Here is a 27,473-nt window from a genome sequence, read left to right on the forward strand (position 1 = left end):
GAAATGTCAGAAATGGCATAAGGGGGAACTGATTAGATTTTGGGACTGATCCGGATCACCGTCTGGATCCAGGAATTTTTTAAGGGATTCTTTACTATTGGGAGATAGGGCTAATGGCGGAGGTCTGCGCTGTTACCACTTCACACCAGGAGATGGCGGACATGAGTAACTTCAATCCCAGCGGCATGTTTTTGGTGTCTTTCTATTCAAAGTTTTGGAGTTTATAGAGTTTGAAAGATGCGTGCCCGATTGAGGAGACGAGTCGGAGCTTAACAGAGAGAAAGACAGTGAATTTTAGTGAGAATACTCACAATGCTAGGAGGAATAGAGGACTATTCACCCTCTGCCATGACTTACAGTGGTCCGGTGAGAACATGGATGAGACTGTCAGTGCATCTGTTGGCTAGGCAGGCAATGCTTCTGCCATAACAGTCTACACATAGCAAAGCCAATGCTTTGCTTCACCACAACTCCTCTCCACCAGGGAAGGAGTAATTGGCAAATTAGATTTTGGGAGTGATCCGGATCACTGTCTGGATTCAGGAATGTTTTTAAAGGATTCTTCACTGTTGGGAGATAGGGCTAATGGCGGAGGTTTGCGCTCTCTGAGTGCTTTTCTAGTTCTTCCTGTATCTCCCTTTTCTTTTTTTGGATCTCCCTCTTTTGTCTTTCTGGATCTTTTCCTTGCCAGTGTCAGTGTTCTAAATCTTTGCTAAAGGTTGCTTAATGATGAGCTCATGGTGGATTAGTTTTGAATCTTCAACAGTCTCAAAGGTTTAGACCTGACCTTTTTGTAAAGTGTCTTCAGACATTGATCATGAGTTTGGGCAAGACAAATGAAGATTAATCTCTATCATATTACCATGCAATATAATACACAATATGTGTTCAGTAATAACAGTGTTACAATACAATAATTTAATTCCAGAGAGATTTGGATAACCTATAATGCATTGACTGAAGACCATAAAATATCCCTTGAAAGGTTAATGTGCCAGATTAAAGCTATTTTTCACAGCAATGTGGTGTCAGTTTCACCTTTTATCCTATTTTATATTTAAACCTTTTTTTTAACTGATGTCTGACATCATTTCTCTATTTTCTTTTTTTTTATCCATTGTACTCTTCTATCTTGGCTAATTAATTTCCTTTCTTATCACATTGATTTAAGTTGTTAGAGCCACAGTGAGGAGTCATAAAGTAGTGACTCAGTGAGTCATATTACAAGGGAAATCTGTTAAAAGGAACCCTGCATATTTTGACATGTTGCTTTTATTAGATTAACGTTAGTGTTATAGATGAATGTTGTACTAAGAAACTGATTAGATGTCTAAATTCTGAGAACATTTTAAAGATAGTCTCACATACAGGCTGCTACTCTTGTGCACTTTGGATTGTGGTGTCAAATGGTTGCATTGTTCTTCTAACCACAACTTTTCCTATGAGGTGTCATCCTCAAAGGGAAGATATCATGAAAAACCCCTTTGAGCTTTTAAGCACACTTATTTGGGTATTTGGAGTAACCCAGTCCTTTGCTCGTGGTTCACCTGTGTCTGAAAACATAAAACTGACGGTCAGCTAAGATTGACCATCTGTTCAAATTCATTGTGATGTCCCAATGAGTCATAGTAACACCTACCCCTCACCTGGTATCTGCCATGCAAACACGAGCTGTACTCATGACAGCAGACCCTGGAAAGAGAGCGGCAGGGTGAGGAGGATCTAGTTTTCTTTTAAAGAGACACAACACTAAATGTTCTGAGAAAGTCTGTTTAGTGATAGTTTACATGAGGTCAGAAACTTCCCATGGTGCTTGACCTATACCAAAGAACAACACAAATGTTTCATTTGGACCACAGGGGGCTGAATTCAAAGATGGAAAAGGGAAATATCACCTTTGATACCTTTTTAATTTGAACCTGAGGGCAGTTTCGGTAAAGAGGAAGAATTTACCTAAATGAAGACTGAGGTGTGTACAGTTGGAAAGATGAGGGCAGAAGAACCACTCAACCTTTTGATATCACTACCCAGAGTACATTTGGCAACTCTGACATGTCAATGCATTTTTTTCTACATTTTCTCAAAATGTAGAAATTAAATATTTCTGTGCAACATGCATAAAAAGACACTAATATTAATCCAATATAGTCATTATGTCTGAATATGCAGACTTCCTTTCAGAGAGTTGTATTTTTAAATTAAATATTAACATTTGTAACCAGCATTAGGAGAAGAATAGTATTGTATTGCTCATGGGACCAGCTGAATTAAACACCAGCAAAAGGGACTCCCACATGACAACCCTGGAAAAGTGCTGGCTTTTACTGCCCATTTTTTGGGCAGTTCAGACCCACCCTGACTTAACGGTCATAAAAGGTGCTATTGTTGTGTTTTATACTAACTTCTGCTAATGATTAGGTTGAATATATTTAGCACCTAACTTTTTTCATCGTGAATGATAAGAGATAATATATTAATGTTCTTTTAAAGAGTCAAATTAACTTTTTTGTTAAAACAGTGGAGAAAGTGGGTCAGGAAAGACTGAAGCGACTAAACTGATCCTGCGTTACCTGACAGCCATACATCACAAGAGCAACATCCCACAGCAGGTAAATACTCAGTATATTATGTATTGATCACTACATATGTAAACAAGTACATCTCATACTGTACCCATGTAAGCTAACACTGTTACTGATTTCATTTCTATCTCTTTTTCTCTTCCATCTCTCCCACCAGATAGAGGTAAAGTGTTCCCCGTCTTTGTGTTTTTCTCTAATGAAAACCATGGTAGCTGTCATGGTAACATTTCTGTTCTTGGTCAGATCCTAGAGGCCATGCCCCTGTTGGAGTCTTTTGGAAATGCCAAAACAGTGCGCAATGACAACTCTTCCCGTTTTGGCAAATACACACAGATCTTCATGGAGGAGTGAGTAAAAACTACTCAATAAACATCATCAGGACTCATTAGTCCAATGATTGAATAACTCATACCTTAAGGTCATACATGTCAATTTAAAAAAAAGTAGCCTAGCCCTAACTTGCAAAGTAAATCTAACCAACAATTTCCTAATATTGTCATATTGAACATAAAGCTGACAGTATACAGTGCTTGACAAATTTATTAGACTATCTGTCATATTTGTCTCAGAGACCATCCAGCATCATGAAGTGCTTTATTGCGGACTCTTTCATATTTAGTGAGCTCATTTACCATTTACCCTCTTTACCATTTTGAACAGGAATGAGGAATTTCAAACTGAATTCACCTTTTTATACCCAAATTTAAGCTGGCTCACTGGGCTTCTCTGAGAAGTCAGAAATTAATCAAGCATAACATTCAACCACTAAAACTCATTTTTCTGTACAGAAATGCAAGTAAATAACTATAATTTGACATATTAATCAAGAAATAATAATGTGCTTTACTATTTTTTCAAATTTTTTTGTAAATCAGTAAATTTGAAAATTCATGGATAACAACAATAATTATATTTTAGCATTAAAAATATCATTTGGGTTAAAGAGCTTCTATATATTGGTGTATTAACCATTGCAGAAACATAAAAAATGATTTTGGTGATTTCCCATGCTGTTAATTTAGGGCAGCTGTGGCATAAACCTTACTTTGGGTAATGGTCTAATAAATTTGTTAAGCACTGTATGTTGGAAAAGGAGAAAAAATGTAGTTTCTTCTCTTGTTACCTATTCCTTTTCTGTCTTTAAAACAACAACACAAAAATCCACCCGACACATGAAATAAGCCTCTCTTTCGTTTGTAAAAATCTGCCCAAACAAATTTAACTGTATGCTCTTCTAGATATCATTGTTCAAACTGTTTCACAAATCCACCCCACAGAATGACATTTCTTTAACTTCTCAATGTCATTTGTGTTTCTTGGTTTGGGTTTTCTCCTGAGTTATCACCACTTTTTCTGCTGAAAAACAATTATTGGGGATAAGTTGCATCAAAAGGGATTAAACTAAATTTCTGCACACAAAGAATAAAGAACCTGTGTGATTCTGATGTCCAGTAATTTGGCTACAGCTCTGTAAAGATTAAAGCTAAGCTATAACAGGCCTGGTTTTGATCTTTGATTGGTTAAATGTTAATCTTACTTTGTGATAAGATCAAGGGGTTGCAAAATTAAATCTTTTAACTTCTGGGCGTTCAGTAGAAACACTAACTTTTTAAAGAAATGTGCTTCCTTTTCTTTGGTAAACATTAACTGCTTCAAAAGTCCTCCAACATCCTAATTTCATATGATTTTTAAATTAACTCTTTAAATTTTTCCGTTTGCATTTCAGCATTTGTCGTATTATTCATTGCACCAGTAGGGCAGAGGGTGTTGTGTTTCACTTAGCCTCTTTCATTTACGTTTGTACATGGGCCAGCTTTTTCTTAGCACATGCTTTGTGGGCTGGACTTGAAAATAAATCAAATTGGAATAGGTATTTTGTCTGAATAACATATCATTGTATAAGAAAATGTATTTTATATCAAAATGTAAGTAATTTTTAGGCTATAACAGTGAGATCAGTCCTTATCGTCTATACTGGAGACAGCTACAAGGGGGTGTAACAAATATTTTAGCTACCTGTTTCTGGGGCAGCCATGTTGTCCATCACTGGGTTTGAGGCTAATATGCAACCCCAAAAACACATGATGAAAGCATGGTTGGTGAAAATCGGCAGGAAACAGGTCATTTGTTTTGATGGAGGCAGGAAAATTTTGCTCTCCAAAAGCCTGAAGTGGAAAGCTAACACAGAAAAGTGCAGATTTAATCAGGACTGGGCTGATAGTAAGTTTGTTTTTATTATGCATCATATTTACTAATAATGGTTGACAATTGGATTTCTGTAAAAAAAAAAAAAAAAAAAAACTGACCAAACATTCAGCCTTTTCTGATAAAATTGTTTTAGTATTGATTGTTTTGGGGTTGATTTAATAGCTGTATGGGTTCAAAGACAAAAGATACCCTAAAACCACAACATCTTTTTTCCTCCTTACATTTCCTGAATTCAGTAATCTTTTTGGGACTGGATAGGCCAGTTGATGATCACTGCTCTATATTTCACCCCATATGTAACTCATTACTGCCATTGCAAAGCAAACAGACTGTCCAGATTCCATGTCTGTCATCAGGCTGATCCATCTTGCAAAGCTCCAATCAGAAAGATTGTGCCAGGTCTGGGAGTGGACCTGACCAATCAGCATCATATAAGGAGAGCGAGGTGGTAGTTATGGGTGGGGTGTAGCAATTAGCTACACCACCAGCAGCCTGGTCTAGCAGGAACAAACATATTAGTTGCTGAAGTTGTGATTTAATCCATATTTCACTTATAGTCACTTGTAATCCGGCACAAATGGTTCGGTTGAATGCAGCCTGAAGCAGACAGAACTGGCTAATTTTTCATGATTTTTAAGCTTAACACTAAGAGATGTGTTTCATGACTGAAATTTGCTCTGGTGCTTCATAACATAGCTGCCTGTCATACAACAAGCCTAAAATACATTTTTTAGCACTTTATAGGGACTTTAAAGCTCCTGTGAGCAACAATTCTATTGCACTGTTTTTGGTGCCCCCTGTGAACACCACGGGATGACATGTCTTTTATCTGATTTCATCTTGTACATGTTTAAGTGTTGTTTTCAGACCAAAAATATTACCCTTATGTTTGTGAAGTCAATCTTTGGCTTGTAAATATTCAAAAGACCCTTTCCGCAGCTTGTGGTTTTTTGCACAGTGCAACATTTACCCCAACTCAGGGGGGATAAGCTTAAGAAAAATAACCAATTCTAATCAATCTTTCCTTTGACAGGTAGCTCATATGAAGACATCAGTATTAACTTAAGTCTTTTTCATTACATACTACAATCTCCCCCCATTTGCTTTGCCTTGATATTAATCCAAATGCAAACTATAGTTGATTGATGTGTAGGCCCATCACCAGCATTACTGTGCAGCATGGTGGCAGATATGTTGTAGATTTTCCTGGGTAAACATGAGCTAAGATAGAATGAGCTTGTATGTTAGCTTAACCCTTACAGGCTTTAACCCATGTTCATAAGACACTCACTGACACACAAAGATGGTGGGCTTAGTAGAAAGTATGCTGCCGTATCCCATTAACACAGATGGATGAGTAGCTGATCTTCTGTCAGAGAAGATTGGAGGACATTACACATGTATGACCTGTTACTTAACTCAGACTTACTTACTTTGTGTGTATTTATGTGTGCATCTGTCTGTGTGTCATTTACAGGGGTGTTATCAGTGGTGCCATAACGTCTCAGTACCTTCTGGAGAAGTCTCGCATTGTCTTTCAGGTGAATAACGCACACAGACTCACACACACACACACACACACACACACACACACACACGGATCAGGTCAGGTGGAGTCTTTTTACCTCTGAGTCATGACGAGAAACAGGAGATTGCAGCAGCAGAGCATATGAGAGGTGTCAAACATGATTCACTCTATCTTTACACAATCCCGTCTCTTCATCAGTCATTCATGCAGTCATCCGCTTGTTTATCCACATGTCCGTCCTAGGGTTGTCACAGTACCGGAACTTTAAACTTCAATACTATACTGTTGAAACCAAACAGTGTCTATAATGTGACAAAAAATGCTGCAAATTAAAAAGGAACAACACAACTCCACCTTCTCTAAATGTACAAAAGTGCTATGAAAATACCCCCACAAGAGCAAGGACTTATTGCAAATTGGACATCAGTTAGAGTCAAGACATGAACGAAAGAAAGCAGGCTGGTGGAAACTGTAGAATTGACACCATGGCCCCTCTGCTAACTAGAGCACACATGAAACCTACCAATAAAATGTCAAAGATCCCTCCCTCTTAGAGTTAGATCACTTTCTGTTCTGTTTGTTACCTTTTCTCTTTCCTTTCCTCCTCTACCCTGCTTATCTAGTTGAGAACTGCAAAGAGCATTTATCATCAGAGCTATCATTCATGACGCTACATCCCCTTTTTTTATATCAAATTAATAATTAAACCAAAACTCCTCAGAGAAATGAGCACTGTGACATGTACTGTTAGGTCTGTAAGTATTTTTAAAGCAAACATCTTTGTATCGTTTTGCTTTTATTAACCACAACAATTTTCTTCGCTTTTTTATTCAGTGTTAGAGATTTTACATTTGGACTAGATCCTTTTATATGGTCATTCAGTTAATTAAAATTATAAAATAATTAAAGGTAATTTTGATATTTAGTCTTTGTGCAAAATAAAAAAATGCAACTTACTGTTTATGTAGCAATCTGGGTGCGGTAGTTTGATTTGTGACACATGGGTGATTTGAAAAAAAAGGGAGAAAAATTATTACTCTGTGTAGTATTTTGATTTAATAGGAGGAGCGTACTCTCTTCATGTTCACCACTACTGCCTTCTAACTTTAGACTGAAAATATAACTGTAGTACGTTTTTCTCTACAAGATTCGAAAAAGAGGTACTCAAGAAAATCAGATAAAGCGCAGATTGAGTTATCATGGAAGACAACTGGTGATGTGTTTTAGTGTAAAGACTGAGTGAATTTTTCCACCACAGCACTTCTGCACAGGATTTCCATGGTATCGTAGAGCTGTGCTCAACACAGAGAAAGCACACTGTGAGCCTAAATCCTCAAGAAGACAGTCTTGGATGGATTGTTAAAGAGAATCCATTTTAATTAGGCGAAGCCATCAAGTGAATCTTTGCCTGTGGGGAAGGTGACGCTGTGTAGTCAGTGACTTTAAAGCACTGCAAGGTCCATACTACAGACACCTAATTAAGGGTTATTTCAATGTATTTTGTGTTTAAAGTCTCTTTTTTTGCTTTATGTCATTCTTTTATTTCATTTTTATTTTATATTTTTATATATTTCATTGTAATGAATTTTTACTGTCTTTTATTTCTCTTAACATTATAAATTATTCTGTTCATAACTCAGTAAGGCTTTATGAGTTTGACTGTGAAGGAATGCTGTTAAATTAACCTGCCTTACAAGATAAGCTGTGGTACTTTTGGGTACTAGCTCATGCAATATAATGGATATTATATCCTGTTGAATCTTAAGTGGTTTTTAAAAATGCTGTTTTTATTTTTAAATTGAATTTGTTAATGAGGACATTGCACATCAATCAATGGCCAGTAAATATATCAATATAAATATACCAGGACTGGCATGGTAGTGAAATTGGTAAGAACTCAACAATTAGTGGACACATCCCTGGATTGTTTACAAGGAAGCATACAGAAAAGCTCACAAGGAGGTTTTCATACAACATGGACACATTTGGCACATTACAAATCAACAGGCCCATATGCGATAAAAACAAGTATAGTTAGTATCTTAGTACCAAATATGTTGACAGTCCTTTCACTGTCGTCTCTCTCTGTGTTTCAGTTAAATGCACTTGTGCCTGCTCTCATTGTGTTTCTGTGTTTTAATCCACAGGCCAAATCGGAGAGGAACTACCACATCTTCTATGAGCTGTTGGCGGGTCTTCCTCCTCACGAGAAGACCTCTCTGTATCTGCAGGAGGCTGAGACTTACTACTATCTGAATCAGGTGCTCAAAGAAATACACAATCCACTTCTCCATCCACGCCCTGCATACCCATAACACAGATAGGGAGTGGTCACTGTAATCAATTCCACAGTCACATTACAAATTAGACGTCAATTTTTTGAAAATGTGACATTTATTCTACAAAGTGATTAATGACACAAACTTAAAAGTCATTGTGGTACCTGAGTGCAGAGTGTAGGATTTTTGCTGTCTGAGTCTTTGTGCCTTAGAGATATCGAGTGATAAATGTAATTCCTGAGTATATTACTTTTTTATATGTACAAGAGAGGCTTCAATGATTGATGATATTATTTTGGTATAGCTCTTCAGCAGAGGCTGTAAACAACTTTATGTATGACCCTTTAAAGTGGAGCATTGTCAATTTATCTTCACTCCTTGTAATTCATGCAGATTATGTCTGTAAGGCTGGTTAAGGAAGACAAGGTTTCACTATGTCATGTTGTTCCCATTAGGAAAGTTTCATGTTTAGCTTATCTACCATATATTTAAAAGGTGTTTTGGTGTGTATGCAAGCATTTCAGGGTTCCCACACATCCTGGAAAACCTTGGAAATAACTGACTAGTCATGAAAAAATGTGGAAAATTAAACAAAAAAGAAAAATGTCCAGGAAAATGATCAAAACACCTTCTTTATTCCATATCAGCATTTCAAAAAACAAGTGACATTATCATCTTAAAAGGCTGGAAAATGTTTAGGATCATATCAAATATAGCCAGTTTATAGCCAGTAGTATTAAGAATAGACAGCAGTCGTACCAACAGCACCTGCAGGGTGGCACTGAGGTAGCCTGGCAACTTTAGTGGCTAAAACTTGAATAGTATAAGAAATATTGTGTTTTAAATGAAAACCACTGAGTAACTACCAGCTGCTTTTTGTAGATTTTATGTGGGGTTTTTTCAGTATGTTTGGTTCAGTTGCTAAACTTCTCTAGGGTTTGCATGTCAAGGTTTTACAGCTTGTGATTCAGCTGTGACTCAGAGTTTATTAATGAACGGTATATCATGGTTAAAACTATGAATGGCAGCCAAACCATGAGTGAGTCAAACACCAGCTAAAATGGAGAAAATAAGAGAAAAATAGGTTATTAAGGTCCTACCTGTTATTGAAATATGCTATGACTGGAATTAAGTACTATACTTTTTATGGTGTATTTGAATTAGGGCTGTCAGCATGCACACATACAGTGCCATGAGAAAGTATTTGCCCCCTTTCTGATACCTGATTTTTTGCATATTTATCACACTTAAGTGTTTTGGATCATCAAACCAATTTCAATATCTCACAAAGACAGCCCAGGTAAATACTAAATGCAGGTTCAAGGGTGGCACAACCAGTTATTAGATTCAGGGGGCAATTATTTTTTCACACAGGGCCAGATAGGTTTGGATTTATTTTTTGCCCCCTTAATAAATAAAATAATCATTTAGAAACTGCATTTTGTGTTTACTTGGTTGTAGAGATAAATCACATTTAAGTTTAGAAATTTATGGATTACTCACAATTAAAAGTTGTAATTGTTTGACAGCCCTAATTTAGATAATATTTTTAACAGTTCTTCATCATTTCTAAGATTGTAAAAAATCCTAATTATAGTAAAAGGCTGGACATCTTTTAAATCAGACTTTCACAGAAAGGAACATGAGTGTATGGGCACCAAGTGTTCCTGTCGTACTGGTGAAATTCTGAGTGATAACATTCTGAAAACGATCTCTATAAAGACTGGAAACCCTGAATATCTCAACAACTACATTGACTACACTTGATTGCCATAACAGTCTGTGCAGGCATTCATCATCTAAAGAGGAGAAGATCTGTGAAGAAGATAGCTTCATGTTTGAAGTTTTGAGTTTGGTCATTACTCCTTGCTCTTCATCTAAGAGCACCTCAAAACTGACTTTGGCGTAAGGGCCTATGTTCTTTGTTTTTAACACAATCCCTGCAAAACAAATGCCTTTCACTCAGCTTGTTTTGATGTTGGGTTTATTGATGATTACCAAATAAGCTAACAACTTCAGATAATGATCAGATTGTTCCCCAAAATCCAGTACTTTTGAAATTTAATGAAATGTTTTGTGTTATTGTAACTGTGCAGGTAAATTTAAACCAATCTTGCACCAGTGCCATCAGGTTGCACCACAGAATGCTGAACACCTGTTTAACCATTAAAACAGACTTTTTCACACTGCCTCATGGGATATGATGAAACACAGAGCAAACTTTGCTCATTGCACATGCCAAAGCTGGTTAAAGACCCTTAAATTCACTGTTTACTGTGAGTTTGTGGTTACTACTACACTCATCTGGTATAACTTTGGAAAAGTGATGAAATACTGAGCTAAAACATAGTTTTTCACTACGCTGTCTGGTTGAAAATGTGGCCAGAAGTGTGCTTTGTTGCAACAGCAATGTTAAAGTTTAATCTCATGTACTTACACCTAAGAAATAACTCATTGGAGGAAGTGAGGTTCTGTTGATCCTGACCGTGCTTCCATGAAACAGTTTTATGACCCACATATGAAGAGAAAAAGCACCATAACAATTATGAAGTTTAAAAAAAGGTTTGTTTGTTTTTTTCAGCTAGACCAAATTCCTACAGCAGCCACGTTCCTGTTACATCACACTGAGGGTGGGAAGTTTATGTTATTTTATGCTGTCATATTCCAGGTTATTTAAATGCTGATAACATCAGAGCTGAAGATCACTGTGTATTTACATTGCAGCTACCTTCACCTTTCTTTTGACATCATGTTTCACAAAACTTTACTGAAGTAATTATGGCACAAGTCAGGTCATGGCAGGAACAATAATGAAGAAGCTTACCTGTGGCCTCAGTAGACTGATGAGCCTGTTGTAGTTTCTTTCTTTTAGCATGTGTTTGAGTACAAACGCCGTCTTCTCTTTGGCATGGTTGTTAAGTGTAATAGGAGTAAAAGCAAGCAAATAAGTGAGCAACTACGAGGCAGCAATACCACAAAACCTTGATGATGTAACATTAAGGATGGTAAAAGGGAAAGGAAGGTGCCATGAAAGCTGCCTGTCAACTGAAAGAAGAACAGGGAGAAAAGAAAAATGGATGCATTTATAGGGGGACTCCCTCAATGTTGACTCGGAACATTTTAGGATTTTATTAAAAATCTATGCATAATAGATTTTCTTTATGGCACCAGTTTCGACCCAGTACACCCAAGAAGTCTTCTGAGAGGTGTAAAGGACAGTCGGAGCAACGGTGTGGCATACAAATTGAGACAGACAGAAAGACAGACAGTTCATTTTGATTGGGTAATGTTAAACTAGAATACAAGTTAAATTAGTTTAACTTTGGGTGAAAATAGCTGTCAAATTTTGATGATGATCACCCAATTTGATGTTAAAAAAGAAGTAGAAGAAGAATAAAAAGGTGGAGAAATCATTGTCACTTTCTGTAAGTGCAAAACGGCCGTGCATGATTTGGGACAAGACTATCCTACTGTAATTAAGTGCTGAAGGATACTGCATTAAAGTATACTAACAGAGGTATGAGATTTGGAGCACACTATTAGTATTGATAATAGAATTATAAGTTAGATTGTACAGCTGTCTCCATGGCATCAAACCTTTTGTTTGTGCCTTTGTTAGCCAAAGGACAGCTACTTTGTATAAGCTACATTTATCTGTTTGTATTATGCAATGAGTTAAATAAGAGTCTGTTTAGTGATTCAGAGGAAACAGCATAACTAACACTGTCTGCTGTAATGTGCACTCTCAGTATTCTGAACTCTTGGCTTTGTGGAGAGGTGCACATTGTGAAAAGTTGCTGTTCTCTATATATATTGTATAATTTTAAACCCTTAGTGGTTATCAAAACAAGACTGTTAGGCTTCAAGTCCAGAATTAGAGACTCGATAAAGATTTCTGTTGGTACATTTGATGGGAATATGTGTGTCTGTGTGGCTGAATACAGGGAGGGGATTGTACCATAGAGGGAAAGGATGATGGGGAAGACTTCAGGCGTCTGCTGAGTGCCATGGACATCCTGTGTTTTACCCCAGAGGAGCTAAACGGCATCTACAGGCTGCTGTCATCTGTCCTCCATCTGGGGAATGTCTACTTCCAGCCACACCAGGTCTCTATCACACTCACACAAGCAAAAAGTAATAGACTACAAACTCCTTTTGTTTCACAGCTGAATGATAATGATGATGCTGATAGATGATGGTATTAATGAATGTGCGTGCCCTCTTATGTGTGGGCGTGTGTCCCTGCAGGCTGAGGGTCAGGAGGTGGCGTCCGTGGTGAGCGCTCAGGAGCTCCGCACGGTCGCCGAGCTGCTTCAGGTCTCACCTGACGGCCTGCAGAAGTCTGTCACCTTCAAAATGACTGTGAGGGAAACACACTCCTCATTAGCAGGCAGACATAAGAGAAGTCATTATGCTGGAACAATTAAGAGACATTGTGAGATGACAGATGTGTCTAAACCCCTACAGGATACTATGAGAGAGAAGATCCTCACTCCGCTCACAGTGGAGAGTGCTGTGGATGCCAGGTGAGTCAGTGAATCAAAGTCTGAATATAGTATCTGCTAAATTAAATACTACGTGCCTACTTCTGCCCAGAATAATCTCAAATAAAATGCGTTTGAGGCTTTTTTTAATGTCCTGATTTTTTTCCCGCCCTCTTAAAATCATACCAAGAGACTAGTGAGAGGGAGTGAGGCGTCTTTGATTTTCTCTTCCAATCTTTAGTGAAGGCATGTGAGGACAAAAGATGTCAGGGCTTGGGGAGAGATTTTTCAGATGTCCTCTGTTTCCATAGGAACCAGTTTTTCTGTTTCCATAGAAACCTTATTGTGTGTGTGGTTTTTTTTTTCATAGAGATGCCGTTGCCAAGATCCTGTATTCGCTGCTGTTTAGTTGGCTGACAGAGCGCATCAACGGACGGGTCTACCCTCGCAACGAAGCCCTCTCCATCTCCATATTGGACATTTATGGTTTTGAGGTCAGGTGAAAGAGTGATCTCTCTGTTAAGTTTCAGTGTGACCTGTACTCACTAACTCCCACAATCCCCTCCTCCTTATTACCTTCCAGGAGCTACAGGTGAACAGTTTTGAGCAGCTGTGCATCAACTACGCCAATGAAACTTTGCAGTTCTACTTTAACAGGGTCATCTTCCAGGAGGAGCAGGTCAGGGAAAGTTCATATTGTTTCTACTCACACTAATTTATTTTTCCCAATGACAATGAGCTTGTTAAAATACAAAATGTGGTCTGCAGCTAAGGTAAAACTGGCCTAAATTTGAGAGATATGGCCAAGCAATTCATGAAAACACAGCCATTCACTTAAATGCAGTAAAATTATCAGGTTTCAGCCCGTTTGTAGCAGTAATCTGATTTCTCAGAAGATATCTGTACACAACAATATAATGAATTATGGAGGGAATTGCAGAACCTTTTTTCTTGGGGCCTTTTTTCCAGGTAATGATGATTTGTTTTCCCAAGTAAACCTCATAAACAATTTCTAGAGACAAGCCGAAGGAGTAAATTATTAAAAACATAGAAATTTTCTCACACTCAGAACAAAATAACAGCTAATTCTTTCAACTGAAAGTTTTCTTTTCCACAGATTGTAAGTGCTTTTTTTTGTCACTTTGACTTTGTTGAATTTTTCACACAGAGCACATTGAGATGAATAACACAGACACAACTTTCAGTGTGGCTCTCTGCCCTTATTTTGATAAAGAAGTGTTGTCTAGTTCTTTGAAACTGCTGCTGTGGTTACGTCTGAGCTAATCACACCGCTAGCAGCCACTGTATACAACCACTCACACAACAACTAACCCTTCCCCCATAACTCTCACAAACTCATGCCAAAACAGGCTGGCTGAAAGCTAAAACATCTTTTTCTACCATGACAAGTTTTATTCTTTATTTCATGCGGAAACATGGTCAAATGTTGGTAAAATTTACGCTTTACTCGAGCTATATCTGAGCTAATCTCCGCACTGAAGGTAGCCATAGCAAACTGCTTTAAGTACAACTAAACCCCACCCATAGTTACTGCCTTGTTCTCCTCAATAAATGATGATTGGACCAAACTGTGTTCACCATGCTCCATAAACTGCCATTAGATGTCGCTAATCCTCCGCCGATGGAACTCTGTATGGCTCTGAAAGTATAGTCACTCAGTCAAGCAGGCAGCCAGTCATGCTCACATCAAGCTAAGAAAGGAAAAGTAGTGTGTTAACATACCATCTTACATTATTGAGTGATTTTGCAATTGCCATGCAGACTTGTAGTTCTCCCATGGCTGTGTGATCTGCCATTTCATAAGCACTGAGATCGCAATAGTATCAAAACTACACTTAATGTAACCTTTGAAAATCCTTGAGAATTTTAATCAAAATGTCTAGATCTTTGAATTTGCAAAATAACAACTTAATCTCTTTTCATGATCTCGTTTGTTTTTAAAAGAACCAAGACATGAATGTATAAAAAGAGCAAAAAACTGAGCAACTTATGTGTAACTTTATTCTGTTTCCTTTCAGTAAACTTTGATTTACCCCCAGGGTTTTGTGTAAATTAAAAACTATAGAGGAGACAGTATTCTGTGTAAAAACTAACAGTAAAGTAAGTAGAGTTTACCACAGAGAAACTTGCTGAACTTGTGCTGTGTGTAGGAGGAGTACATGCGGGAGCAAATCCAGTGGCAGCAGCAGCCCTTCAGCCACAACCAGGCCTGCCTCGACCTCATCGCTGCTAAGCCTCATGGGATACTGCGCATCCTGGATGACCAGTGCGGTTTCCCTCAGGTTCGTCTTTACAGCTGTTGAAGCAAAACTCCTGTCCTATCATGAACAATAACTCAGATAATTAGATAATCTGTTATCGAAGGGAGAGAATGGAGAACAAGATTGATGATTTAATTAAAGCTAAGGGTGTTAAAAATTCATATGTTATTGAAAACTAGTTACAGATCCAATTGGCTGAGACGGACTGTTTGTATAATTAAAGCAAAGTAAGATTAAATATCAGGACACCTTTGAAAGATTGAATTATTTACATGTGTGGAGAAAAAAAAGCAGCAGCTGGCAATAACTCTAATATGTCATACATCAGTTAAAAATGAAAAACCTCATCTCATGTATTGTATTTCTCATAACACCAGGGAGTGGAGTGTATTATAGCCAGCTCTGATCAATACAACACTTTCCCACATGTTCACTTAATTGCCTGCCTGCTGTTATTATTCCCTCAGCTCCTAACGTGACTCGTATTGATATAAACGTATTACAAAGTGAAATATGAATACGGTGGTACACACAAGGATCAGGCTCAGGCAGTCGCACTCACACAACATGTGTTTGTGCTGTAGAGATTTAGTTTTCACGGTTCAACAACCCTTAACCGTCTTCTGATCATCGCTAGGCAACGGACCACACTTTCCTTCAGAAGTGCCACTATCACCATGGAAACAACCCGCTGTATGCCAGGCCAAAGATGCCACTGCCAGAGTTCACGCTGAAACATTACGCCGGGAAGGTCACATATCAGGTACACGTGTTTATCTGTTAACTTTTCTGAAAGAACATCACTGAGACTTTTCATTCCAGTTTCACACACTGGCTGGGTCTAAATATGGATGATATGGTGGAGCCTCATTTTTAACGTCCCGCTGCTTCGGCTCACCACAACACTCACTCAACATTTCACTTGGTACAGTCCACAGCAGAACAGATTGTTGTGTCAGTTTGAGGCAGACATTAACAGTTATGGAATGTTAAATGATTCCAGTGTGGGTATTTGGCTATAAAATTGAGCTTTGTGCAGCCTCACACCATCCCAAAATTAAAAAGAAACCAATGTACTTCTGGCCAGAAGAGAGTTATGCATTAATTCACTGCAATTCACTTTACTTTAGTGTCACTCACTCATGTCTATACTGTCTTCAGCATGTACAAAATGCAGCAGCAAGAGTTTTGATGGTCAAAAAGAAGATAATACAGCATTTCCTTACAGTAAAAGAGCATTTAATATCACTTCACATTGTGCAGCATTGCATGCTCATTGTCCACACGGCTTCCCTTAGTTATTTAAATGAGACAGAGGTCCCCAAAACATGCCTGTGAAGTCTGTTGCTGAAAAAACACTCCATAATTGGATTTTTGCATGTCTTAAAACCCCCTCTGTTTCCAGCCCTGCTCAGAACAAGCAGTTTCTATGTCTGTGGCTTTAAATGTTAATGAGCTGTCAGACTCCACCCCTCTCAGGAAATGGATGTGTCTAAATGGATTTGGTTCTCCTGATCCTCCTCTCAGGTGGAAGCTGAGAGGATGATCAGGAGAGGAGGGCGGAACTTTGTTCCAAGTGGGAAGGGCCAACCAAACCTGGGGGCAGGGCTAACTCCCCACATGACATCATGAGGGGAAATCTGAGAACGGCTTGTTTCAGTACACATTTTGAAAGGAGGTGAAAGAGAGGGGGGAGGGCATGGATTTTTCTGATTCTTGGGGAATCCTAATGCACTTTGTATTAGGGATGCAGGATATTGTTTTTTTGTTAATATTCAATATGCCTAAATCACTAGTTAATTGAAGCTGATACCAATATTACACAATTTAAAGTCTGAGGATGATCAAATCAATGAATTTCAGTCGTCCTCTATGAGGAAGAGATTCCCCACTCCTGCCCTTGGACTGTGGCCTTGATAGGGAAGCAGAGAGTCAAAGATGCCCTGTCAGGTATAACAGCATACCTATGTTTAACCTTTGATTTTTGGTTGTTCTATTTCTTTCTTGTGATAACTTCAGAGCATCTTCCCTCAGTGTAGACCTCCTGCATTTACAAGACTCACTGCCCAGTGAGTGGTCACATTCTTGAATTACAAAGTCTTTCAAAAAACTACTTGTCAAGCAGTATACCCATGTGGACAAAACTGTTGGTACCCTTCCATTCAAGAAACAAAAATTCCACAATGAATTTTTGTTTCTAATGAAAATCAGACATGCTTTTGAATTGTTGTTCAACGGAATCATTTAAAAAAATGAATTTATCAAACTGGCCTGGACAAAAATGATGGTACACCTAGAAAAGATGTAGAATAATTTCACCATAAGGACATGTTAAACTAAGGTGTGTCCTGTAATTAGAATCACAGGTCTCTTCAGACTTGTAATCAGTCAGTCTGCCTCTTTAAAGACTGGAAAGTAGTCACTGTGCTGTTTGGTATCATGGTGTGTACCACACTGAACATGGACCACAGAAAACTAAGGAAACAGTTGTCCCAGGAGATTAGAAAGAGAAAGAGAGACAGGCATGTTTAAGGTAGAGGCTACAAGGCCATCTCCAAGCAGCTTGATGTTCCTGTGTTGACAGTTCAACGTATTATTAGGAAGTTTAAGGTCCATGGGACTGTAGCCAACCTCCCTGGACTTGGCCACAAGAGGAACATTGATGACAAATTGAAGAGACGAATTTTAGATTGTTTTTTCAACAGCATTTTTTATACTGTCTATGGTTCCTCACCACAATGTCAAATGTTTTCCATCTTGAGTTGTGCACCGATATAATCCCAGATGTGCCCAACAATTTTATAACTGAGAGAAATCAATTATTTAAGCTGAGATAATATTTCTTAATTTTATCCTCGGTCTACTGGGGAAAAATGGGAACATCAAATGATACATCAGAGAGTAAGGGAGGAAGTCAGAGAGCTGTTTACATTTGCCAATATTACTTGCGGCTATTTGATTACACTGAACAACCACAGACTTCCCTGCAGATTCTGAAACCACTTGTACTTCCTGATTTGAAAATCTGCAGGGAAGTCAATTTGTTGTTTTAGTTGTGCCAGGATTTTAGATATGAGCAGCAAAATATGTAAATGTATCTCAATAAACTGATGATCACAAACATAGAAATCATCAGTTTTTAGATTCAAATGGGTCTGAAGCCTCCTGTGAGTTTTATCTTGGATACAGATAAGCATCCTTTTTGGTTGTGGTTCTGCTAAAGTATTTAAAAAAGTAGACACAACTTAATTGAACTCAGAGGTGCTGATTGGTTGTTGAAACAAGTGACAGTTGTGTGACCTGAGCCGTTGCAGCTTAAATCAGGCCGACTTATGGTTTTGCCCGTGTTTTAGTTTGACAAAATGCCAATAGCTGTTTCTTGGACGTTGCAAAGTGGGAAATGAAAATCTAGTTTTGATAGGTAATAGACACCAGCAAATACTTGTTCAAAGCAGGATATTCAGACACTGAAGTCCAAAAACCATCCAGTCCCCTACATCAGCTGTGCAAGTTAACGAAATGTGTAGCACTGAACGAGCTAATCCAGGACAATTTAAAGGCTGCTGTGGCTTAACTTGTCCTTGGAAAAATATTATTCTCAGCAGATATCTTAGTTATAGGAAGACTGAGCTAGGAAAGTCTTATGTTTATTTGTGGCATTTATGGCTGTCAACTGTACCAACATATATGCATGCAGCATCTTCATTAAAGGGAGTTAGTGATGAATCCCCCTCATTCAGGATTCATACAGCTCAATTCCACGCATAGGTGTTAAACAACACATTGTTTCTTCCGGTGGCAATGGTGTGAACTGACAGGCTTTCAGCATGTTGCAGAGTGGCCCTTCACAAGCCAATGCAAGTTTCACCTTGTCTCGCCACAGATCTTCGGTCTGAACGAGACCTTATGATCTAAAACCCAGCTGCCTGCAACTTGCAGGTAACACCATCAGCTGACCTGATTCAGGTTGCAACGACTCATTTCACACAGCTGCAACTGTCCCCTGCAACGCTTTAAAACCGACTGGCTGTGCTGCAAATCTTCGGTCTAAACAAGGCTTTAAGTTGGCTGGACGTGATAAATACGTGTAGCCAACGCTTTGTTTATCCTTTATGGAGTGAGCAGCTGCCAAACAAGGTGCTAAAATTGCCACCAGCTCTGTATTCAAAGTTTAGATAATTTCAACTCTTGACCTCACTTCCTGCTGACATTTTAAAGCTCACAATGATATGACAAATGTATGCCCATAGCAAGAAGAAGCACTTGCAAGCAGAAATTAGTTTCTCTAAAATAAAGTAAAAATGTACTAGAATATGGGAGAAAATGCTATTCTAGCAGATGGGAATTTTAAAACATCATAAAAACAGTGTGAGAATGCAAATAATGTTTTTACAGTCTAAAGCCTTGAAGCATACAGGAGTTCCCTTGGGCTTTTCTAATGACAGAAAATGCTTGAGGGAAGAGGAGGGGAGCAGGGAGGGGCACTTTTCTCATCATTTGGATGCATGAGCAAAGCTAGAAGCATTCATGTTTTCAATTTCTACCTTTCAAAACTGGTGTCATTTAGGAAAAATGAAGGGTATAGGTTGCTTCTTTCACATTCTGTAGTACAGGATATTTATACATCAAATTTTCCCACTGTTGAAACTGAGGCTGGAAAATCTCTGCTTTTTTGCCATTAAAAGCCGTTTCTTGTTATTTATTGTGTTGCAGGTGCACAAATTCTTGGATAAAAACTTTGACATGGTCCGCCAAGATGTTTTAGACCTCTTCATCCAGAGCAAGAACAGAGTGAGACATGCATAAACACTCAATGTTACTGCTGTTACATTTGTTTGCCTTATTTCATTCCCTTGTGAGCAGAATTTACATTTAAATATTGTGATTATTTCTCATCATCTTACACTGCTATGGCTTTGCACATTATATCTGAATGTTTTGACTCATCCATGTAACTGTGCTACAAGTAGGGCTTGTTAGTTGTAATCATTGTTTTCTTTAAAGCACATTAAAGTTGACAGTAAGTATAGCTTGTGCTAAATATACACAAAAACATCTCTTGTTGATTAAGAATTATGCATTCAGTACAAGCACCTACAACTGTGACTGTTAGGGCTGAGTGTTCATGCCTCAGTCTAATTGTTTCTTCCTCTGTGCAGATGGTTTCCAGCCTCTTCTTGAAGCACTCAGAGTCAGTGTCTCAGCAGCGATCCAACGTGCGGCGCAGCAGTGCTGCTCGCCGTTATCAGGCCAACACGGTCAGCGCTAAGTTTCAGAGCAGCCTGCAGGAGCTGCTGGAAAAGATGGAAAGGTTTGAATCAACAACACTGCTTTAACATCTTAGATGACATGGAAGCATTTAACTAATATGAGTATGGAAAAGTGCAATGCTAAAGTTGTGTTAATGTAGTTCTTCCAGCTGATTTGGCTCTGTAGTGAAAGTGTAAAATTTATGCTGTGTTTTGAGAGGGCAGACACATTATTTATACTTACATAACAGTCCACCAGGATGAATGTAAAATATATTGTGAGATATAGAGGAACAGAGTCAGGATTGTCAGGAGTGTGAGGGAGGGAGCAACAGCAGTCTTTGTACCTAAACAGACAATACTTGAACAATTCTCTATGCTTTAGTGTATCTTTAGACTACAGATCAGTTGTGACAACCACATAAACCTTCAATTTCAATGTTTGTAGACGCCATTTATCCTGGGGAGATGAACTGTATTTGTTTTGTTTTGAAATCAATCATGTCTCCTTTAGATGGAAGCAGGACTGTAGGGCTGTTCTACTCAGAAACATTTTCATATGCAGCTTTGACTATAAAGGAGTACCATGCTCTGCAGACTTTTACTCATAAATTGCTCCTCTACCTCTGCATGGAAAGTTTACTCCTTTGCAGAGATATGATTTGCTAAGCCTTTATCGAATCATACATCCATTTATCCATCCATTCGTTCTCATCCATCTGTGGCAGGTGTAACCCTTATTTTGTGCGATGCATCAAGCCAAACCATCATAAGGTATATTGCAGAGTTTGATGCTGATGTGTGCAGGTTTGCAGTGTTTTATAGTTTTGATTTTTTTATTGTTGTTTTTATGTGACTCATGCGCGTCACGTTTATGTGTGTGCAGGAGCCAGGAGTGTTCGACTTGGAGCTGGTCAATATTCAGCTACATTACTCTGGCATCATGGAGACTATTCATATCAGGAAGGAGGGTTATCCATTCAGATTTCACTTTCAGACTTTCCTATTAAGGTGGGTTGCCTTCCACTTTGAAAAGTTTTCACAACACTACAAAGTGTTTCATATATGACATATTAAGTCAGGTATGCTTTATTTCAGAAGTTAAGGTTTTGTAAGGTTTTATTTTGCTAGAGATACTTGAAATACAAAACTATTCTACTGCATCAGTTCCCTTTACCTGTTCAGAAAAAGTGCTGAGGAAAAAAAGTAATTGCTTTATTAAGGGTATCTTTTCTTTCTTTCATTTTATGATATCTACGGATATTTTTACGTAACTCCAAAAATAAGTTAGATTGAAACATTTTTGAAAGACTGGCTTAATGTTTGATCAGTTTATCAAAGAAAAACAACTATTTTTAACCATGACAAACTTACTCACAAGTCCATTCTTGATTAAAGCAGCAGATTTCTGTGTAAATTTAACAGTTCAGGGGGGTTAAGATTTTCTTTTTCTTATTTAATAACAATAATAATACATTTTATTTATAAAGTGCTTTTCATAAAACTCAACGACACTGTACAATGCAGAAAACAATACAGACACTTATAAATGAACAATAAAAGTAGATAGTGACAACATAAACAGACAGACAAACACAAAAGCTTTTCTCTTTGTTTTATGAATTAGACAGTGCTTTTTGGCATATTTACACAGTTTAAGTGGGCCCAGTCATTTTGAGAACGAGGTCCTTAGGTTTTTCGCTTTTGTTTTAGTTGTTTTTTTTTTTCAGCCTTAGCTTTTTAAAAAGCATTTCATTGTTTGACTGCAGCTGAGCAAAAAGACAAACATTCAGGTACAACTCGAAAATTTGAATATTGTGTTAAAGTTCTTTTTTTTTTTTTATTCTCAATCAGGGGTGTCAAACTTACATTGAGTCCAGGACTAGATTTGCTTCAATAAGACATCCTGAGGGCTGGACTATTTAGGCCAGGAGTGTCAAAGTCAACCACCTAACCTAAGAGCCTAACAAGGTCAACATTTAACTATAAACTGTCAACCTCGTTTACAGCATTAGTAAAATATTTAGAATTGCTGATAATTAATCGTTCTGGATGAAAAAAGTCAAAATGTTAAGTTTAAAGGCTCAAAGTCTGAGATAAAATGTCAAACTTATTAGTTCAAAAGGTCAAAACACAAAATTTAAAGGCAAGATACTGTTTACTCTGGCAACTTTAGCTAACAAATGGAAGCAACATTTAATCTCTTACGTCTCAGTGAATGTCTCTAAGAGCAAAGTGTGAAACATTGTTCTGTGTTGTCCTGTTTAATATGAGCAGAGATAAGTAATTTGTCTTTGAAGGAGAGCTAACTTTGATCAGGAAATAAAGAGCAGGTGTATCCTCTAATCCAGAGATCTCAAATGCATATCTGTTGTTCTGTTTATCAGAAATTTTCGCCTTCAGCTACATCTAGTTATTTTCAAACATTCATACAGACAGTCCACTTTAATGTCATTTTTTCTAGTTTATTAGAAGTGAATACTAGCTTTCCATGAGAATTTGGAAGTTCACAGGAATTTTTGTCCATTCCTACCTGCGGCAACATTAACACCGCCTGCTATCATTAGATGTGCCTTGGGTCCTGCAGGATCTGCTGGATCCTGCTCAAAAAGCAGATCTTTAGTGCAAGGTTGTATTGTCAGAGTTTAGAAAATTAAACAGTTACTATTTAAATAAAATATCAAATAAATACTTAAATCAGATTGGCAAAGATTAATTTTACAGGGTTCAATCATGCCTTGAGTGGTACTCAAAGCCTATTAGGAAAAACTGTAAGCTCAAAATGAACCATAGAGAAACTAAAATATACTATCGCAGTTCTGTTCTTTTACTAAAAAGGATTGCTTTCTGCTTCTCACACCACTCACCACTTCCAGCTTGTCGAAATTGCTTGAATTATTGTCTTTTTCCAGTGAGAGAACAATTCACGCACCAATTTCTTCCTGCTGAAATGGCCATCTGGCTCTTGCCAGCTCCTGCAGCAGGAAAGCATCTGAAACCAATTGATCTCACAGCACCTCTGACCACTGGCTGCCACCACAGACTGACTTACACTGTTACTGAAAAACAGGTTTAGACTCATTTACAGTCACTTAGGTTAGAGTCATTCACAATCAATTAGGTTTCACGAGGATCGGGGCTCAAATCAATTCTTTTCACCTTGTGTATGCTGCCTCAAGGTGATATCATGAGGAAGTACTCCATAAATTTTCATTTCTATGTGGATGACACTCAATTATACTGATCAAAGCAGCCACATAAAACCAATCAGGCTGCATAATTAGAAGCACGGTCTTAAGAGTATTAAGACCTGGATGACCTGAATTTTTTTTTTTTTTATTTTGCAGCTCAGACTAAACAGAAGCTATTGACTGATCAATGCACTTAAAACCACTGAAGACAAGGAAATGTTGAGCAGCCATAACTACAGTTACCACAGAGACCCTTACACCTCCTAGATTTGAAGCAGTTGTGGATCAGGGAGAGACTTGGTCATTTCTCAGCAGCTCTTGATACTGTGGATATTTGCCTGGTGTTAATACTTGGAATTGTTTCAGAGACTCTTTGTCTGCTAAAACAGTCTGTTAGGGTAGGGAACTATTTTTCTTCATCTTGACTGCAACTAAAGGTGTTGGGTTTGGTTTTGGGGCCAGTTTTCTTTACTATAATGCAGTTTATTCTCTGCTTTGTAGCAGAGTGGGTTATTTCTCAAGGTTTTAGGTACTGTTTTATGTGAGTCAAGATTTTGTGCAAAAAGGGATCTTTTTTTATATAGATTTTGACTGTATTCAACCTCCAATTTCCACATACAGCAACAGCGCCGTGATCTTCCAGCGAATCGTACTGTGGAGCACATCGTTCCCTCTCTAGTCTATCAGAGCATTTCCACAGCTGGCACTCCAGTCCGGCAGCAGCACGTGCGTGGAGCGCCACTCTGCTCCGTTTCAGTTAAGATACGCTGCAGGTCTATTTTCAGAGTTTGCTGCTGCCAAACCACGTCAATTCCTGTTCATAAGAAGCTCCAAACAGGAAGTCACGTAGAATATCTGGTATTTTCAAAACACAACACAGTGCACGAACCCCCGGTCGCAAATCACCACTACATCAACATTACGTCTCATCCTGCAGCAAGAGCAAAAGTCATCGAGAGGTCAGTGGGTCACAGAGCTACAACGGCGTCACTGACAAGGAGAAGTTAACTTTTGAGGACATTTGGCCAAAGAATTTTACATGAAACCACAGATCATTTAAGCAAACATTAACCTTTTAACTTCGTGACGTACTCACCCAATGGCTGAAGCAATAATAACATGGACTTATATCGGAATGGATGATAAATTAACCCCAAAAGGTTAAATTGTCCACTGTTGCCATACTATTCCTGTGTGAACTTGTAGTTCTCTTGTGATCTCTGCCTGCAAATCAGTGCTGTGCGCTGCGGCGCAATGCTCTGGAATCCCTTCCAGTGGGCAAGGTCCTGCCTTTGGCCGGAGCGAACCCGCAGCGCTTTGGTGCGTGGCATAGTCTTCCTATGTGGAAATTGCAGGTAAAGGTGTCCCACAACGTTCAGTTTGGTCCAGTTTTTTTACTATGATGTAGTCCATTGGTTCCCAACCTGGGATCCATGACTCCCTGGGGGGGTGCTAGAGATCTCAGGGTGGGCACGAGGCTTTCTCTGTTCTGAGGTTGTCAAGAATAGATTGGCATATATTTACTAAGATCATGGCAAAACTTCACTTAAACAGTTTATACAAATGTCTTTTGGTATTATAAACATATGTAAACCTATTTTCTTTGGGTTTTGTCTATGAAACAATTTAAATTGATGTTGTTTTTTGATAGTAATCGATCACGTCTTAATTCGTGTGGATCCTGGGGGGCTCAGCTTTTCTTAGATGTTTGGGGGGGGGGGGGGGGGCCGTTGGAAATCACTGATATAATAGGATAAAAGTCTACACACACATCTAAACCAAGGTGGGCAGGTGCTGAGCCATAAAGGAGACTAATGAAGAACAGAATCACTGATATAATCAATTCTCTGTTGGGGTTGAGGTTTTGTAGCAGAGTGGGTTATTTCTAAACAGCTCTTGATACTGTGAACCATTGCCTGCTATTGATGCTTGGGAACTATTTTTCTTAATTTTGATTATGAAGGTATACCACAAGGTTCAGTTTTGGGTCCAGTTTTATTTAATATTTATATAAATAATGATTTCAATTTTCTGTCTGAGGTTGCAGTTTTGTAGTAGAGTGGGTTGTTTCTCAACTGCTCTTGATACTGTGGATCATTGCCTTTTTCAAGAGTTTTTAACACGAGAGACAAGAATCTGTTAAAATTGGGAGCTATTTTTGTAGATTTTGACCGTAACTAAAGGTGTTCAACAGGGTTAAGTTTTATGTCCAGTTTTATTTACTATCCATATTGATGATGTTGTCAAATCTCTGTCTGAAGCTGTGCTTCTATGGTAGAATAGGTCATTTCTCAGCCAGAGGATCAGGAGTTTGATCCCCAGCTCTCAGTCATATGTTGATGGGCAAGACACTTCACCTCAATTTGCTCCCACTGCTGCAACAGTGTAATGTGTGTTACTGTGTATGAATGGGACACTGTTGGACACTTCACATAGCAGTCTCCACCATCAGAGTCACCATAGTGTGAATGGCTAAGTGTGACGCTTGGAGTAGTCAGCTGACCTGGAAAACACTTCACATGCTCAAGTCTATTTACCATTTTTACCATTTGCAGCTTAATACAGTCTGCTGGCTTCTGATCATACATCATGAAGACACACAATGCAGCTTTGGAGTTCTCTGATCCTCTTGATGATTAGTATCTGAATTAAAAATTAATTTTCATTTAAATATGCTGTTTGGCCATCCACAGGTATAAAGCTTTGCTCTGCCTAAAGGATCCTCCACCTGCAGACGGAGAAAACTGTGTCATCATGCTCCACAGGCTCGGTCCAGTTAAAAGTGGCTCCTACCAGCTGGGAGTCAGTAAGGTGAGAACTCTCAGTAACTTATACACGTACAAGAGGAGGTCAGGTAGAGCTTACATAAGAACTAATTACTGTTTGATGCCAATTTGAATGTCTTTGTTTGTGTTTGTGTTAGATTTTCCTGAAAGAGGAGCTGTACCAGCTGTTGGAGGGGAAGCGAGACCGTTTGCTAAACATCGCCGCCATGACGCTTCAGAGATACACCCGTATGTTTTTTGTCCAGAAAAACTTTAAAAGGTTCCGGCGACGTATCATCATGTTCGGGGCTCGAGCCAAAGGCTACATGGCCAGGTAAAGTTTACTTGAGGTCAATTGTTTATCTGGCTTTGCCTCTTGAATTAACAGCTCATTAATAGCCATTAGGCTAAAGAGTTTCTAACCATGTCAAATTCAGAAAAAGGAGAGGAATAAATGAGGAAAGCAGCTGTTAACTTTCTTTTAAGGCAGCACACTGACCCACTTGAGTCTGGAGTTTTACTCTCGAGCTTGGCAGTTTAGGCTTTAGAGTTTGGTTTCACTGAGCCAAATAGGTCAAATCTTTTCTCAGTCTTTTGTTCTTGATGTGAAGAGACATAGCCAGAGGATTCAGGCCACGCTCATCCATCAAATGCCAGCCTGACATAACCATGAGAAGTTATGCTAATTAGCATTTTATGTGAGTGTATAAAAAGTCACTTACCGGCTAAGTAAGGACAATAAAAACGACGATAAACTCAAGGTCAAACATTTTGAATCTGTAATTACATTTGAGAGATGGTTGTAAAGCTTCAATGATTTAAGGAAATGACAATCACGCCCTGAACCTAAGATGAATTTTATAAATGTGATTAACATAAATCATGCCACAGCACTCAGGCTGTCA

The 27,473-nt window shown here is 38.4% G+C and overlaps 1 protein-coding gene across 1 annotated transcript in view; it reads left to right on the plus strand.

The window, feature by feature from the left end:
- myo15ab (myosin XVAb) overlaps nt 1–27,473 on the plus strand; it is a 103,110-nt gene that overhangs the window by 11,405 nt on the left and 64,232 nt on the right. The window contains exons 12-29 of the mRNA XM_041784119.1: nt 2,519–2,609; nt 2,740–2,745; nt 2,826–2,929; nt 6,268–6,331; nt 8,466–8,579; nt 12,542–12,703; nt 12,846–12,959; nt 13,065–13,123; nt 13,452–13,575; nt 13,665–13,760; nt 15,253–15,384; nt 16,001–16,126; nt 20,077–20,154; nt 20,523–20,674; nt 21,341–21,386; nt 21,499–21,623; nt 26,497–26,614; nt 26,727–26,902. Of these exons, the coding sequence (XP_041640053.1) occupies nt 2,519–2,609; nt 2,740–2,745; nt 2,826–2,929; nt 6,268–6,331; nt 8,466–8,579; nt 12,542–12,703; nt 12,846–12,959; nt 13,065–13,123; nt 13,452–13,575; nt 13,665–13,760; nt 15,253–15,384; nt 16,001–16,126; nt 20,077–20,154; nt 20,523–20,674; nt 21,341–21,386; nt 21,499–21,623; nt 26,497–26,614; nt 26,727–26,902 (1,887 nt within the window). The remainder of the gene's footprint in view (nt 1–2,518; nt 2,610–2,739; nt 2,746–2,825; nt 2,930–6,267; nt 6,332–8,465; nt 8,580–12,541; nt 12,704–12,845; nt 12,960–13,064; nt 13,124–13,451; nt 13,576–13,664; nt 13,761–15,252; nt 15,385–16,000; nt 16,127–20,076; nt 20,155–20,522; nt 20,675–21,340; nt 21,387–21,498; nt 21,624–26,496; nt 26,615–26,726; nt 26,903–27,473) is intronic.

This window comes from Cheilinus undulatus, linkage group 4 (assembly GCF_018320785.1).
Source record: "Cheilinus undulatus linkage group 4, ASM1832078v1, whole genome shotgun sequence".
NCBI lineage: Eukaryota > Metazoa > Chordata > Actinopteri > Labriformes > Labridae > Cheilinus > Cheilinus undulatus.